This window comes from Nymphalis io, chromosome 30 (assembly GCF_905147045.1).
Source record: "Nymphalis io chromosome 30, ilAglIoxx1.1, whole genome shotgun sequence".
Taxonomy (NCBI): Eukaryota; Metazoa; Arthropoda; class Insecta; order Lepidoptera; family Nymphalidae; genus Nymphalis; species Nymphalis io.
In genome coordinates, this window is record NC_065917.1 from 233,540 (window position 1) to 249,465 (window position 15,926).

At 39.7% G+C, this 15,926-nt stretch overlaps 2 protein-coding genes across 2 annotated transcripts; both read left to right on the forward strand.

Moving 5' to 3' along the window:
* Nucleotides 1-3,327: 3,327 nt before the first annotated feature.
* On the forward strand, nt 3,328-4,173 carry LOC126779822 (uncharacterized). The gene has a single exon (XM_050503940.1). It carries the CDS (start codon nt 3,328-3,330, stop codon nt 4,171-4,173), a length of 846 nt encoding a protein of 281 aa, XP_050359897.1.
* A 5,924-nt stretch (nt 4,174-10,097) lies between these two features.
* LOC126779823 (uncharacterized) lies at nt 10,098-12,684 on the forward strand. The gene is made up of 2 exons (XM_050503942.1): nt 10,098-11,274; nt 12,662-12,684. The coding sequence occupies exons 1-2, from the start codon at nt 10,098-10,100 to the stop codon at nt 12,682-12,684; spliced, it is 1,200 nt and encodes a 399-aa protein (XP_050359899.1).
* The last annotated feature ends 3,242 nt before the right edge of the window (nt 12,685-15,926 follow it).

The following is a 15,926-nucleotide window of genomic DNA, read 5'->3' on the forward strand; positions in this document are numbered from 1 at the left end:
CCCTATTTAGTTTTAATTAAGTCCCGAAAATCTCCCAAAACAGGGAACGCGGGTACTATGGCAACGTTATAAGCACACATCGACAAACCATCTCCGTCTCGATCGCGGCCTCGCGGCCCCTCGGTGTACCAGTTCCAGGCGTGCCCACCTTGCGGATGTACACCTCGGCGACGGCGCGCGCGGGCGCCACGCGGCGGGCCCGCGCGCCCACGAGCGCGGCGCCGAGCGCGTGCGCCATGTCCCGCAGCGCGCCCGCCCGCAGCCCGCGCAGCGCGCCGCAGTCGCGCACACCCACCACGTACACCGCCGCGCCACCGCCCGAGCGCAGCCACCACTTCAGCTGCGGGGGGGGGGGGGGGGGGCACGTGTTGAGGTGTCGGGGTGACAATACGATATATTTTTACTGGTGGGAGAGCTTTGTGCGAGCCCGTCCGGGTAGGTCCCACCCCCTCGTCAGATATTCTACCGCAGACCAGCGGTACTCGGTATTGTTGTGTTCCGGTTTGAAGGGTGAGTGAGCCAGTGTAAATACAGGCACGGGGGACATAGCATCTTAGTTCCCGAGGTTGGTGGCACATTGATGATGTGAGCGATGATTAACATTTCTTACAATGCCAATGTCTATGGACGCCGATGACCACTTCCCATCGGGTGGCCCATATGCTCGTCCGCCTTCCTATTCTATAAAAAAAAAAAAATATCTCGCTGAATGTCAACCGCCTATCAAAATTCATTTTAATTAAACGATTCGCTAACTAACAGCTTCACACGTGTGTATCCGGGGCATTATTATGCTTTTGACATGCCGCTTAACGTTGTACGTCACTCGAAACGGCGCCACCTATCGGCCCCGAGTGGAACTACGAGCATCGCATCGATATATTTCACGAGCACAACCTCAATAAAATTGTTTGTATTATACGCTCAAATTGAATATACATATATATTGCTTAAACGACATATAAAAACGCTATTGTTTTTTTTTAATCCGTGTTATAAAATGAATTACCTCATGGCGTTGAGCTGTCAAGACCACAGGTTCCCGAAACGAGGCTCCGGGGGTAGACTCTAGCACTCGTCGCCGGAATCGTCGGCGTCGGATGTTCTGAGCTCCAAATCGAATATATTTAACATTGATCTTATTATTATTATAACATTGATCTTATATATTAGATAAAAAGAGTCAATTAGTTTCAGATAGGATTACAGTGTTAATGTACTAGGAGATCATAAACAGTGAGTCGGTCTTACCGAACGATTAGATTAAAAGAGTTAATTTTGACTAGACGTTTAGCGCGGTTGGTAGATACTTGCCTTTTCACGCCGAAGGTTGTGGTTTCGATTCCCACCCAGGACAGACATTTGTGTGCATGAACATGTCGGTTTGTCCTGAGTCTGAGTGTAATTTTCTGTATAAGTATGTATTTACAAAAGAAAAGTAGTATATGTAGTATATCAGTTGTCTGGTTTCCATAGCACGAGTTTTGTACAAGCTTAATTTGGGATCAGATGGCCGTGTGTGAAAAATGTCCCAGGATATTATTATTATTAGTTTCAAATATTTAGAATAAGGATTACGATGTTAATGTACCAGGAGAACATAAACAGTGAGACGGTTTCACCGAACGATTAGATTAAAAGAGTCAATTAGTTTCAGTTAGGATTACAGTGTTAATGTACCAGGAGATCATAAACAGTGTGTCGGTCTCACCTAACGATTAGATTAAAAGAGTCAATTAGTTTCAGTTAGGATTACAGTGCTTGCATTTGTGTGCATGAACATGTCTGTTTGTCCTGAGTTTGGGTGTAATTTTCTGTATAAATATGTATTTACATAAGAAAAGTAGTATATGTAGTATATCAGTTGTCTGGTTTCCATAGCACGAGTTTTGTACAAGCTTAATTTGGGATCAGATGGCCGTGTGTGAAAAATGTCCCAGAATGTTATTATTATTAGTTTCAAAGATTTAGAATTAGGATAACGTTGTTAATGTACCAGAAGAACATAAACAGTGAGACGGTTTCATCGAACGATTAGATTAAAAGAGTCAATTAGTTTCAGTTAGGATTACAGTGTTAATGTACCAGGAGATCATAAACAGTGAATCGGTAGCACCGAACGATTAAATTAAAAGAGTCAATTAGTTCCAGTTAGGATTACATTGTTAATGTACCAGGAGATCATAAACAGTGAGTCGGTCTCACCGAACGATTAGATTAAAAGAATCAATTAGTTTCAGTTAGGATTACAGTGTTAATGTACCAGGAGATCATAAACAGTGAGTCGGTCTCACCGAACGATTAGATTAAAAGAGTCAATTAGTTCCAGTTATAATTACAGTGTTAATGTACCAGGAGATCATAAACAGTGAGTCGGTCTCACCGAACGATTAAATTAAAAGAGTCAATTAGTTCCAGTTAGGATTACAGTGTTAATGTACCAGGAGATCATAAACATTGAGTCGGTCTCACCGAACGATTAGATTAAAAGAGTCAATTAGTTTCAGATAGGATTACAGTGTTAATGTACTAGGAGATCATAAACAGTGAGTCGGTCTTACCGAACGATTATATTAAAAGATTTAATTTTGACTAGACGTTTGGCGCGGTTGGTAGATACTTGCCTTTTCACGCCGAAGGTTGTGGTTTCGATTCCCACTCAAGACAGACATTTGTGTGCATGAACATGTCTGTTTGTCCTGAGTCTGAGTGTAATTTTCTGTATAAGTATGTATTTACAAAAGAAAAGTAGTATATGTAGTGTGGGGCCTACATTACCTACCACACGCAGCGTCCATACAAAACATCAAGCATATGACCGTCGCGAGCCGAAGGCGCGCGGTTACTAAAACGTAGGAGCGCATACGCCGAGTTTTGTATGGACACAGATAGGCGCGTATTTATATGGTGCCCCCCGCGGCGACGGTGCGCCCCTCACCTCTCGTACAATTCGTAAGAAATAATTATAGTTCTTACATACTCACTCGCTATTGGTAGAAAAGCCAATGTTTTTATTTGTACATAATTTTCTTAAAGAATTTTATTCTTGTTATAGCCCTTCCGATTGGTAAACCGGTAATTAAATTGTAACTCACATTATAATCCAATTTCATTGGTTATAATGTGAAACTTTTTATTGGAGACGAATTTCTGTAAATATTGTTTATTGGTTATTAATAATTGTCATTTTTGTATATATATCTGTGTAAATTTCAAATAAATCATTCCACCTGAAGCATAAACAAGTTTATTACGATACTCAAGAAACCTCCGAAATAGTTAGGGAAGCAATAGCCCCTACAGTGGTGACCTACCGACGTTGAGAAAATGGATCAAGATACTGCTGCTCAAGACCCCAAACCTCTGGCCGAGGTAGACCTGGCAGCCATCTCCGTACAGTCACGGATACTACCATTCTGGAGGGACCTTCCACGAGCCTGGTTCATACAATTTGAAGCTGTCGTCGACCCCTTGAAGACGTCCGATGATCAGAAGTTCCGTTACGTCCTGCAACAGCTGCAAGCCACGGACCTGCAACACGTCACCGACATTCTATACGACACGCCGGCTACTGATAAATACATCACATTGAAGAACCGACTACTCGCCGTATATGAAAAATCAGACGTAAAGAACTTCCAGAAGCTCGTCAGCGGTCTACAGCTGGGTGACCAGAAACTCTCTCAATTACTTCGCAAGATGCGAGAACTAAGCGCCGGTATGATTACGAACGAAGGGCTCCGTATCGAGTGGCTTAACCATTTACCTACTCAGATACGCGTTGTTCTATCCGTAAATACCGAGTCATCACTCGACACACTCGCCGCCATGGCCGACAAGATGGCGGAATACTCCGAGCTCGCGATGATCGCCGCTGTATCGACCGTAACAACAACTACGAACGACGCCGTATCAACACAAATAGCAATGTTATCGAAGCAGCTAGAAAAATTGTCGCTAGAAATCAACGAAATACGCGGCCGCTCCACACATCGTCAATACCGTCGCTATCGCTCCCAGTCAAGGCCACGATCCAATTCAAACTCAACAAGAAACAAATCATCTGTGAAGCCCGGCGATGCCACGTGGGAATGTAAATACCATTACCGATTCGGCGATAAAGCGAAGCGTTGCGAATCGCCGTGTTGCCGAAGAAACAAAGCTTTAAACTAGCTCCGACATCGACTACGGCGGACCTCGATGTCCCTACTGCCAGCAACCGCCTATGTATCTACGATCGCAACACTCGAGAACGTTTCCTCGTGGATACCGGCGCCGATATATCCGTATTATCAGCATCAAATTATAGAAGCAATACAAAAATCGAAAACGCCTGCAGATTATTTGCCGCAAACAACACACCTATCAAGACGTATGGCGAAAAAACGTTAAGATTGGATTTTGGTTTACGACGAAACTTTCTATGGACATTCATCATCGCTGACGTCAAAACATCGATCTTGGGAGCTGACTTTCTACGACACTTCAAACTATTAGTAGACCTGCATAAGAAGAAACTAATAGATAAAGTCACCGAACTTTCCGTCGATGCTATTGAAATTTCTACAGGCGCTGAAACAGAAACAGAAAAGGTACACGTAATCGGCACAAACCAAGCCTTTTACCACGTACTGAAGCAATATCCAGATGTACTTCGACCCATGTCACTCAAACAACCTTCGAAGCATAACGTCGTCCACCATATCGAGACAACTGGCCCGCCACTCTACGCCCGTCCGCGTCCGCTTCCACCGGATAAGTATAAAGCTGCAAAGACTGAGTAAGAGAATATGCTGGAAATGGGCATCTGCAAACCGTCAAACAGTCCCTGGGCGAGCCCGCTACACGTTGTGAAGAAGAAGGACGGCGGCTTACGAGTTTGCGGTGACTACAGACGTCTAAATGCGATCACACTACCCGACCGCTATCCGATACCTCGCATACAAGACTTCACATATCAACTTCATAACAAGACAATATTCTCGAAGATCGACTTAAAAATGGCTTACTACTGGATACCAATTGCTGAGGAAGACGCACAGAAAACCGCGATTATAACTCCATTCGGTTTGTTTGAATTCAACTGCATGACCTTTGGACTACGTAACGCGAGCCAGACATTCCAGCGATTTATGCACGAAGTACTCCGAGGCGTCGAAAACTGCTTCTGTTTCGTCGATGACATCTTATTATATTCCGAAAACGAAGAAAAACACATTGAATTATTACATCAAGTATTACAGCGATTAGAAAAATTTGGCGTCACACTGAAAATAGAAAAATGCGAATTCGGAAAAAGCAAAATTAATTTTCTCGGTTACGAAGTCTCAGCGGACGGAATCAAACCGACTGAAGATCGCATCGAAGCCATTTCAAAATATCCGAAACCGAAAACCATCGTCGAGTTACGTCGCTTCCTAGGCATGTTGAATTTCTATCGAGACTGCCTACCACATCAAGCCGAACTTCAACACGAACTCAACAAATATTTGCACAACCGTAAGAAAAACGACAAAACCCCGATCGAGTGGACACCGGAAGCCGACGTAGCCTTTGAAAATTGCCGTCAAAGCATTTTAAAAGCTACAACTTTGACTCATCCGCTACCCGGTACACAACTCAGCATCATGACTGACGCTTCAGATCACAGTCTCGGCACCATACTACAACAGAAAGTAAACAACGAATGGAAACCGCTCGCATACTTCTCAAAAGCAATGAGTGCTACACAACGCCGCTACAGTGTATACGATCGCGAATTACTAGCGATCTATACAGCTGTAAAACACTTCCGACGACTCATCGAGGGATGCGAAGTGACTGTGTACACCGATCACAAGCCACTTGCCTACGCACTACATCGCCAAGCAAATAGTACCGACACTCCGAGAAGAGAACGACAACTACATTTCATTAGTCAATTCTGCTCAAATATCAAATACATACAAGGGGAAGAAAACACAGTCGCCGACGCTCTCTCACGCATAGAAGACATTCAATGCCCGACGATCATCGATTTCAATCAATTAGCCATCGATCAACATAACGACGAAGAACTAAAATCATTACGAAGACAACCTAACTTGAAATTCGCCGACATCGCGATGCCTGGGATACAGCAGCCAATTACATGCGAGCTGTCTACCGCGACGCCGCGACCGTACCTACCGAGCATTTATCGCTACGCAGCATTCAAAGCGCAACACGATCTATGCCACCCGAGCGTGCGGACATCAAGAAAACAAATAAGTTCGAAATACTTTTGGCCGAACATGAACACAGACATCGGTACATGGACTAAGGCGTGTATTAATTGTCAACGAGCAAAAATACATCGACACGTCATCACACCCTTAGGCGAGTTCCCGCCGTCACAGCGCTTCGAACATATACACATCGACATAGTCGGACCGCTAAGACCGTCGAAGGAGTGTCGATATCTAGTGACTATGATCGATCGCTGTACGAAGTGGCCCGAAGCAGTACCGATACAAGATATAACAGCTGAAAACGTCGCAAAAGCCTTATACGAACAATGGATCGCACGTTTCGGTTGCCCGCTGCGTATATCAACGGATCAAGGACGTCAGTTCGAATCCGAGCTATTCAATTCTCTCATGAAAAGATTCGGAATTACAAGAATTCGAACTACTGCATACCACCCGCAATCGAATGGCCAAATTGAGCGATGGCACCGAACCCTGAAAGCTGCACTGATAGCGCGCGAAGCTACAATTCAATGGACGGACGAGTTACCCACCGTGCTACTCGGTTTACGCACGGCGTTACGCAGCGATAACAACTTTAGTCCGGCAATTATGACCTACGGTACTACTCTGCGCATACCTGCGGATTTCTTCGTACCTACACAGTCGAAGATTGACGACGCCGAGTATGTACGCCGCCTCACCGAGAACATGGCAACGCTACAACCAACGCCGCGCTCGCACACGCCGCAAAACAAACCATTTGTTTACAAAGACCTAGCGACGTGTACGCATGTATTCGTGCGCAATGATACAGTTCGAGCTCCACTAACTTCGCCGTACGATGGGCCTTACGAAGTTTTGAAACGCTACGACAAGTACTTCCAGATACATCTGCCAACACGCACGACAGTTGTCACATTGGACCGACTCAAGCCAGCATATACATACAACGAGTCGCCATCGTCTGAGGACCCACCGGTCAGCAGCAGATGCCAGGACAACTCTCCGACCTACACGACGAGATCTGGAAGAAAAGTCAAGCCATCCGTACGATTTTCTTGAGGGGGAGTGATGTGGGACCTACATTACCTAACCACACGCAGCGTCCATACAAAACATCAAGCATATGACCGTCGCGAGCCGAAGGCGCGCGGTTACTAAAACGTAGGAGCACATACGCCGAGTTTTGTATGGACACAGATAGGCGCGTATTTATATGGTGCCCCCCGCGGCGACGGTGCGCCCCTCACCTCTCGTACAATTTGTAAGAAATAATTATAGTTCTTACATACTCACTCGCTATTGGTAGAAAAGCCAATGTTTTGATTTGTACATAATTTTCTTAAAGAATTTTATTCTTGTTATAGCCCTTCCGATTGGTAAACCGGTAATTAAATTGTAACTCATCACAAAGTTTTTATTTTTATTGGAGACGAATTTCTGTAAATATTGTTTATTGGTTATTAATAATTGTCATTTTTGTATATATATCTGTGTAAATTTCAAATAAATCATTCCACCTGAAGCATCAACAAGTTTATTACGATACTTAAGAAACCTCCGAAATAGTATTATTATATATAATAGTATTATAACTTTTTATTGGAGACGAATTTCTGTAAATATTGTTTATTGGTTATTAATAATTGTCATTTTTGTATATATATCTGTGTAAATTTCAAATAAATCATTCCACCTGAAGCATCAACAAGTTTATTACGATACTCAAGAAACCTCCGAAATAGTTAGGGCAGCAATAGCCCCTACAGTAGTATATCAGTTGTCAGGTTTCCATAGCAAGAGTTTTGTACAAGCTTAATTTGGAATCAGATGGCCGTGTGAAAAATGTCCCAGGATATTATTATTATTAGTTTCAAAGATTTAGAATTAGGATTACGTTGTTAATGTACCAGGAGATCATAAACAGTGAGACGGTTTCACCGAACGATTAGATTAAAAGAGTCAATTAGTTTCAGTTATGATTACTGTGTTAATGTACCAGAAGTTTTACAGTTTTAATCTAACCGTTCGGTGAGACCGACTCACTGTTTATGATCTCCTGGTACATTAACACTGTAATCATAACTGGAACTAATTGACTTTTTTAATCTAATCGTTCGGTGAGACCGTCTCACTGTTTATGATCTCCTGGTACATTAACACTGTAATCCTAACTGAAACTAATTGACTCTTTTAATCTAATCGTTCGGTGAAACCGTCTCACTGTTTATGTTCTCCTGGTACATTAACAACGTTATCCTAATTCTAAATCTTTGAAACTAATAATAATAACATCCTGGGACATTTTTCACACACGGCCATCTGATCCCAAATTAAGCTTGTACAAAACTCGTGCTGTGGAAACCAGACAACTGATATACTACATATACTACTTTTCTTATGTAAATACATATTTATAAAGAAAATTACACCCAGACTCAGGACAAACAGACATGTTGATGCACACAAATGCAAACACTGTAATCCTAACTGAAACTAATTGACTCTTTTAATCTAATCGTTCGGTGAGACCGACTCACTGTTGATGATCTCCTGGTACATTAACACTGTAATCCTAACTGAAACTAATTGACTCTTTTAATCTAATCGTTCGGTGAAACCGTCTCACTGTTTATGTTCTCCTGGTACATTAACACCGTTATCCTAATTCTAAATCTTTGAAACTAATAATAATAACATCCTGGGACATTTTTCACACACGGCCATCTGATCCCAAATTAAGCTTGTACAAAACTCGTGCTATGGAAACCAGACAACTGATATACTACATATACTACTTTTCTTATGTAAATACATACTTATACAGAAAATTACACCCAGCTCAGGACAAACAGATATGTTCATGCACACAAATGTCTGTCCTGGGTGGGAATCGAACCCACAACCTTCGGCGTGAAAAGGCAAGTATCTACTAACCGCGCCCAACGTCTCGTCCAAATTAACTCTTTTAATCTAATCGTTCTGTGAGACCGTTTCACTGTTTATGATCTCCTGGTACATTAACACTGTAATCCTAACTGAAACTAATTGACTCTTTTAAACTTATCGTTCGGTGAGACCGACTCACTGTTTATGATCTCCTGGTACATTAACACTGTAATCCTAACTGAAACTAATTGACTCTTTTAATCTAATCGTTCGGTGAGACCGACTCACTGTTTATGATCTCCTGGTACATTAACACTGTAATCCTAACTGAAACTAATTGACTCTTTTAATGTAGATGTTAGTTAATGAGCTTAAATATAAAGCCTTGATTGAAATCCCGGATGAAGCGAATAGATATGTTATTGTTTCTTGCTCTTCCATACCGTGGAAAGCAAAGCAAAGCCTTAAGAAAAAACGTATAATTACCCAAAATTACAACACATAAGAGATGAGATGGTCTTGTGGTAAGAACGCGTGAATCTTGAACGATGATCGTGGGTTCAAGCCCGGGCAAGCATCACTGAATTTTCATGTGCTTAATTTGTCATTATAATTCATCTCGTGCTTTACGATGAAGGAAAACATCGTGAGGAAACCTGCATGTGTCTAATTTCACTGAAATTTTGCCGCATGTGTATTCCACCAACCCGCATTGGAGCAGCGTGGTGGAACAAGCTCCATACCTTCTCTTCAAAAAGGGAGAGGAGATCTTAGCCCAGCAGTGGGACAAACACAGGCTGTTACTTTACTTTACAACACATAAATTATAATACTTTTTTTTAATTAACAAAAAACAGTATAATTTCAATTGTTATATTGCTTGGACGTGTTTCATTGTTTTTATTATATTGTGAGTATCGCTTATCAGTTCTCGGAATTGTTTGCTAACGGCCGGTTCTAGTGGACTGGACCGGTTAGTGATATTTAGACCTTATCGCAATGAATGTGGATCCAATCTTGAGTGAAGTGGGAGAAGTATGCGAGGAAGAAATAATAGTACCCTCACCAATTATTGAATACGGCGAAAAAAGACTAGCTAAAAGAAGCAGGGAAGATGAAGGGGATGAGGAATGGGTTGAAATCAGAAATAGAAAAGCAAGGCGAAGGGAAGTGAGGGGTATTATAGATATTTGCATTTCCTCAACAAATATTTTACCCAAACAATTTGCTTTAGCCAAAATATTCAGGGATCAGGGAATCACCGACATAAGCCGCGTTAAATATATAAACCCATATAAAATAATCGTGGAGGTAACTAACGCGTGCAGTATGGAGAAATTAACTTCCTGCGAATACCTTCTCGGGTTGGTATGGAGATTTCAACGACCGATGGAAGTTGCTCTTTCCTATGGCGTTATCAAACATATAGAGCTGAATTTGTCTGAAGAAGAATTGCTAGATGCGATCACTAGCGTATATGAGGTAGCTAGTTTGAAAAGACTTAAGCGTCGGTCTGAAGTAGAGGGAGGTTGGACAGACAGTGAAGCAGTCATTCTTGGATTTAAAGGGCCGTCTTTGCCTGCCTACATACACATTTATAGCATGCAAGTGAAAGTTGAGCCCTATATGTTTCCAGTGACGCAATGCTCTAGATGCTGGCGGTTCGGGCATACTATTAAGATGTGTCCTACGAAAACAGTATTTTGTCCAAAGTGTGGTGGGAAACATGATAACTGCCCAACGACAGTGTATAAGTGCATTAACTGCTCTAAAGACCACATGGCGTTAGATCGTAGCTGCCCGGAATATCGTAGGGAAAAAAAGATACGGGAAATAATGGCCGAGTTTAATGTCTCATACCGAAAAGCTATTACAATGTATGTTCCGCCGCAACTTAATGCAAAGGAGGCTACGCTCCCAGCGAACCAAAGTTATCCTGATCCTCGTGCCCCAACGCCGGCACCTACAAATCATCAATCCCCGGCGAAATCTACCACAGAAGCCCTGACGTATGCACAAGTTGCATCAACTCGTGCGAGGAAGACAGAAATTACTAATAAAGTAAAGAATAGAAACACAAGTGACGCTAAAAAGAAGAACAAAGAAAAGGAAAAAAAACAAGAACTGGAAGCAAACAGCGATGAAGAAAATATGATGGTTATAGACTCCGAGGAAAGTGTGTCTTATTATTCGAAAAGGGAAAAGAGTAGGCAAAAGGGAAAGAGACTATCAAGAGATTTTTTTTTTTTTTTTTTTAATAAAAAGTTTACAAAACTGACTTACAACTAGTGCATACAAAATAAAATCTACGCTAAACAGAGTGTTAATAAGTTGCAGTCTTCTGGATGTAAACCTAGCATGCTTTAAAAAAACATATTTAACAAGAACAGTACTTGTGCAATTACTAACTAGTTAATTATTTAATTATTACATAAACTAATGTGATTTTGTTTTAAGTTTATTCTTAAGAGAACCAACAGATTCACTAAAGACATCTAGGTGTTGACGACTACAATTCGCAAGCGAGCAAATACGGTAAATTGGCGAATGTTGACCAAGATTTGATTTGACATCAGGTAGGCTAAATATTTTACGATTTTGTAAACGGCTACCTTGACGCGGAATGTAGAAACTAATTTTAGCAAGTAGATCAGGTGCATCAATATATCCGTGCAATAATTTGTATAAAAAAAGAAAGTCAGCAGCTTCTCTTCTATATTTAAGAGTTTGCACTTTATAATTAATTAGGCGTGCATCGTAAGAGTTAAAATTCTTAGCATTTAGATCTGTGTACGCTAAGTAATATAGAAAACGTTTTTGTACACGTTCTATTCTATCAGAGTGCACCTCATACCCAGGACTCCAAGCAACTGAACAATATTCTAGGATACTCCTTATTATACTATTGAAAACTAATATTGTCAAGCTTGGATCTTTAAAGATTTTCATTAATCTTAACACCAGACCAGATACTTGCGAGGCTTTTGATATGATGTAATCAATGTGATCTCTAAAGCTTAAGGTGTTATCTATTATCACCCCGAGATCCCTTACACTCGTTGACTCCGTAAGGGGCGTACCGTCGATGTAGTAAGTGTGTTTTAGTGGTTTTCGTTTTCTACTAAATGTAATATGAACACATTTATCCTTATTTAGAGTCATACGATTTGCAAGACACCAACAAACAAGGTTGTCGATGTCACTTTGCAGGATTTCTATATCCTCTGGTGATTTAATTTCCCTGTATATTTTTAAATCATCTGCGTATATTTGATATTTGGATTTAAGTACTTTTCCAACATCATTAATGAAAACAAGGAAAAACAAAGGTCCTAGGTGTGACCCTTGCGGTACACCAGAGGGTATATTACATTCGAGAGATTTAAAACCTTTCATGGCAACTAATTGGGATCGATTCTTTAAGTATGACTCACACCAACGTAACAAGGAACCATGAATACCCATACATTCCAATTTGGTTATAAGAATGTCGTGGTGGACTAAGTCGAACGCTTTTTTAAAATCCAGATATATAGCATGTACCTCATTATTCTTATCCACAGCTTCAGAAATATCAGATATGTAACTAACTAGATTAGATGTTGTGGATTTATGTGGACAAAAGCCATGCTGGTATGAATCAAAGTAAGGTTTTAAATGAGAATACATCTTTTTTTGAATTAGTGACTCAAAAACTTTCCCAAAAGTAGATAGTATGGATATTGGTCTGTAATTAGTTATATTATTAATGTCTCCAGACTTATGAATTGGTGTTATATAAGCAACTTTCCATTTAGCTGGGAATATTCCCGATTGAAGTGATTTATTATATATAGTTGTAAGAGGGTTAACTAAAACTTTAGCACAATTTTTAATAAATATAGGTGGTATTAGATCGGGTCCCGCCCCTTTATTGCAATTTAAGGATAGAAGCTGTGTTTTAACCTCATGGTCTGTTACAGAACATTTGGCGTATGTGTTATTAGTACATTTAATACTAGTTAAATATTTTGGGTTGAAAGGTGGTAACTTATGTGTGGTATCATAGATCGACTGAAAATTATAGGAAAAAAGATTACATATTTCCTGTCCTCCTGTAGCTTTTCTATCATTTAATATCATTTGATTGGGAATCGACTTAGAATTGCATTTTCTGTCTTTAAAATATTTCCAAAAGTATGTAGGGTTGTTACGAATATGGTCTGATATATTTTTTTTGAAGAAATCATAGCATTCAAATATCATTTCGTTTGAGCGATCTCTTAGGAGATCATAAGTGTATTTATCCATAGGATTTTTATACTTCTTGAATACTTTATGATATTTTGATTTTTCCTTAAGAGTACGTATTAGAGAACGTGAATACCATATGGGATGCTTGCCATCACGGGGTTTGGATTTTGGGGTATTTTTGTAAATAGCATTTAGTAAAGTTTCATAAAAAACTTCTATCATTTCATCTACAGAGCCACAATTTTTCCATAAATGTGCCCAATCAATCTTTGAAAGTTCCTCAATAACAGTATTATAGTCGCAAAAAGCAAAATTATATTTAGGTTCAGTGTTACTTTTAAGATAGTGTTTTTGAGTAGAATACTGTAGGTCTATTAATAAGGCTGGGTGATGACAATCAAGCGGAACTAAGGGTTTTTCTTCAGATACCGTAAGAAAAGATGGATGTGAGCTAAGTACTAGGTCGAGAATTCTATCGTTATTATTAGAAATTGAGTTGCATTGATGTAGGTTGCAAAAAAATATTGTGTCAATAAATAAAGAATCCACATTATTGTTTGTACGTACAGGTATTAGACTACGACTGTAAGTGCTATATTCCCAGACAATATTGCTCAAATTGAAATCCCCAATCACCACGTTTATTGTGCCGTCATCTGTATTAGAGTTAATAACTTGTGCAGTATTTTTAAGACAGTAATTAAGTTCCAACTCCTTTACTGGAGGTGGAATATAGACACCACAAATATTAATTTGAGTACTTTGACCTATTTTAAATGAAACCCAAAGATCTTCACATACAGATTCCCAAGTGATTTTTCTCAGACTCTCAAACTTTTTGTGTATGGCAATTACAACACCACCACCATCTTTCAAATAAGATGAAGTTGTACTACGATCGCGCCTAAATACTGAATATCGAGTGTCAAATAATTCATGATCAAATATTGTATCATTCAGCCAAGTTTCCGTAAGAATAATGACATCATAATCACAACAGAGAACAGATAGATATACCGTTTACTTGTCTAGTTAAAGAATTTATTAATATTTTTTGTAACAGCAATATTTCAATAAATGATAAAATAGAAAAGTTAGCAAAATTATGTGTCGAGTGGATTATCTCTTGGATATTACAAAACATCTCAAGTTTGCCTTTTTTTCAAAGATTAATATTTAATTATGAACAGTATTAATATTAATATATTGCAATGGAATGCACAAAGCTTAAAACCAAAAATACTTGAGTTGGAACAATTACTGTGTCAGGAAAAAATACATTTTGCTTCATTGTGTGAAACGTGGCTTAGTTCAGTAAATACATTCAAACTTACAAACTTTAATATTTACAGGTTGGACCGGGATGACTCTTATGGGGGTGTCGCTATAGTGGCTCATAGATCCTTTAAAACAGAGCCTCTGTCAATTCAAAGTGGAAATACTGCCATTGAGATTATTTCTGTTAGGGTATTGAACTGTGAAAGATTAGAAAACATAATTTCAGTGTACTGCCCCCCGAGTGTTGTACAACAAACGCAGATTGGGATTTTATATTCTCAATTTCTCATAGAAGGACTATAATACTCGGTGACTTCAATGGACACCACCCAAACTGGTCCAATAAAACTGACGTCAGAGGAATGCAAATATTTGACGCACTAATGGACCATGATTTTGTTACGCTTAATGATGGTAGACATACGCGCATAAAACTTGCAAATGGTGTATTACAAAAGTCGAGTCCTGACATCTCTATAGTTTCGTCGGATATTGCATTGGGGTTCTCCTGGAATGTTACCAATGAATGTCTAGGCAGCGACCACCTCATCATAAAATTATCAACATCTTCTAACTATAACCCTATATTTAACAAAAAACGGAATTACAAATTAGCAGATTGGGAAAAATATAGGAAATCGATAGAAAATGACCTAGTACAAATAAGTTTGCCAGTTGAACCCCAAAAAGCTTACGATGTTTTTGTTAACATAATTAATAAAGCAGCAAATTTATGCATTCCATATACTAAGGTATGTGTCAACCCTAGTCCTAAATTTGTCACAAAAACCTACTGGAAACCGGAACTTTCTAAAGCCGTAGCGGAAAGGAGACTGGCATTATTAGAGTTTCGGAAAAACCCAACACCTATTAAATTAGAAGAACTGAAAGCCAAAATATCTGACGTTCAAAGGCTCATTAGAAAAGCAAAGAATAAGGAATGGTGGGACTTTTGCTCTTCAATAAATGAGGAAACTTCTGTTAATCAAATGTGGATGCGAATGAGATGGATAAAAGGACACAAATTTGCTAAGCGAATGGTGGGCAAAACTGTAGGCGAAACGATGTTAAATAACCTCACACCCGATTTTGTTACTCCATGCCACCCTCGCTGTACATCTCGAAACTTAAAATTAGAATCCATCATTTCGACACATGAATTAGAAAAATGTTTAAAATCTAAGGACACGGCACCAGGTTTAGACGATGTCTCATATTCAATGATTTTTAATTTACCTACTATAGGAAAGACTACGTTACTAAAAAATTATAATATGTTCCTCAATAGTAATATAGTTCCTAATCAATGGCGATACA

Excerpts from the sequence above, each read along its gene's own strand:
- LOC126779823 (XM_050503942.1), top strand. The coding sequence starts at position 10,098 with ATGAATGTGGATCCAATCTTGAGTGAAGTGGGAGAAGTATGCGAGGAA. Across the intron at positions 11,275-12,661 it reads GGTTATAGACTCCGAGGAAA|CTTCAGAAATATCAGATATG; the intron begins GTGTGTCTTATT and ends TCTTATCCACAG.
- LOC126779822 (XM_050503940.1), top strand. The coding sequence starts at position 3,328 with ATGGATCAAGATACTGCTGCTCAAGACCCCAAACCTCTGGCCGAGGTA.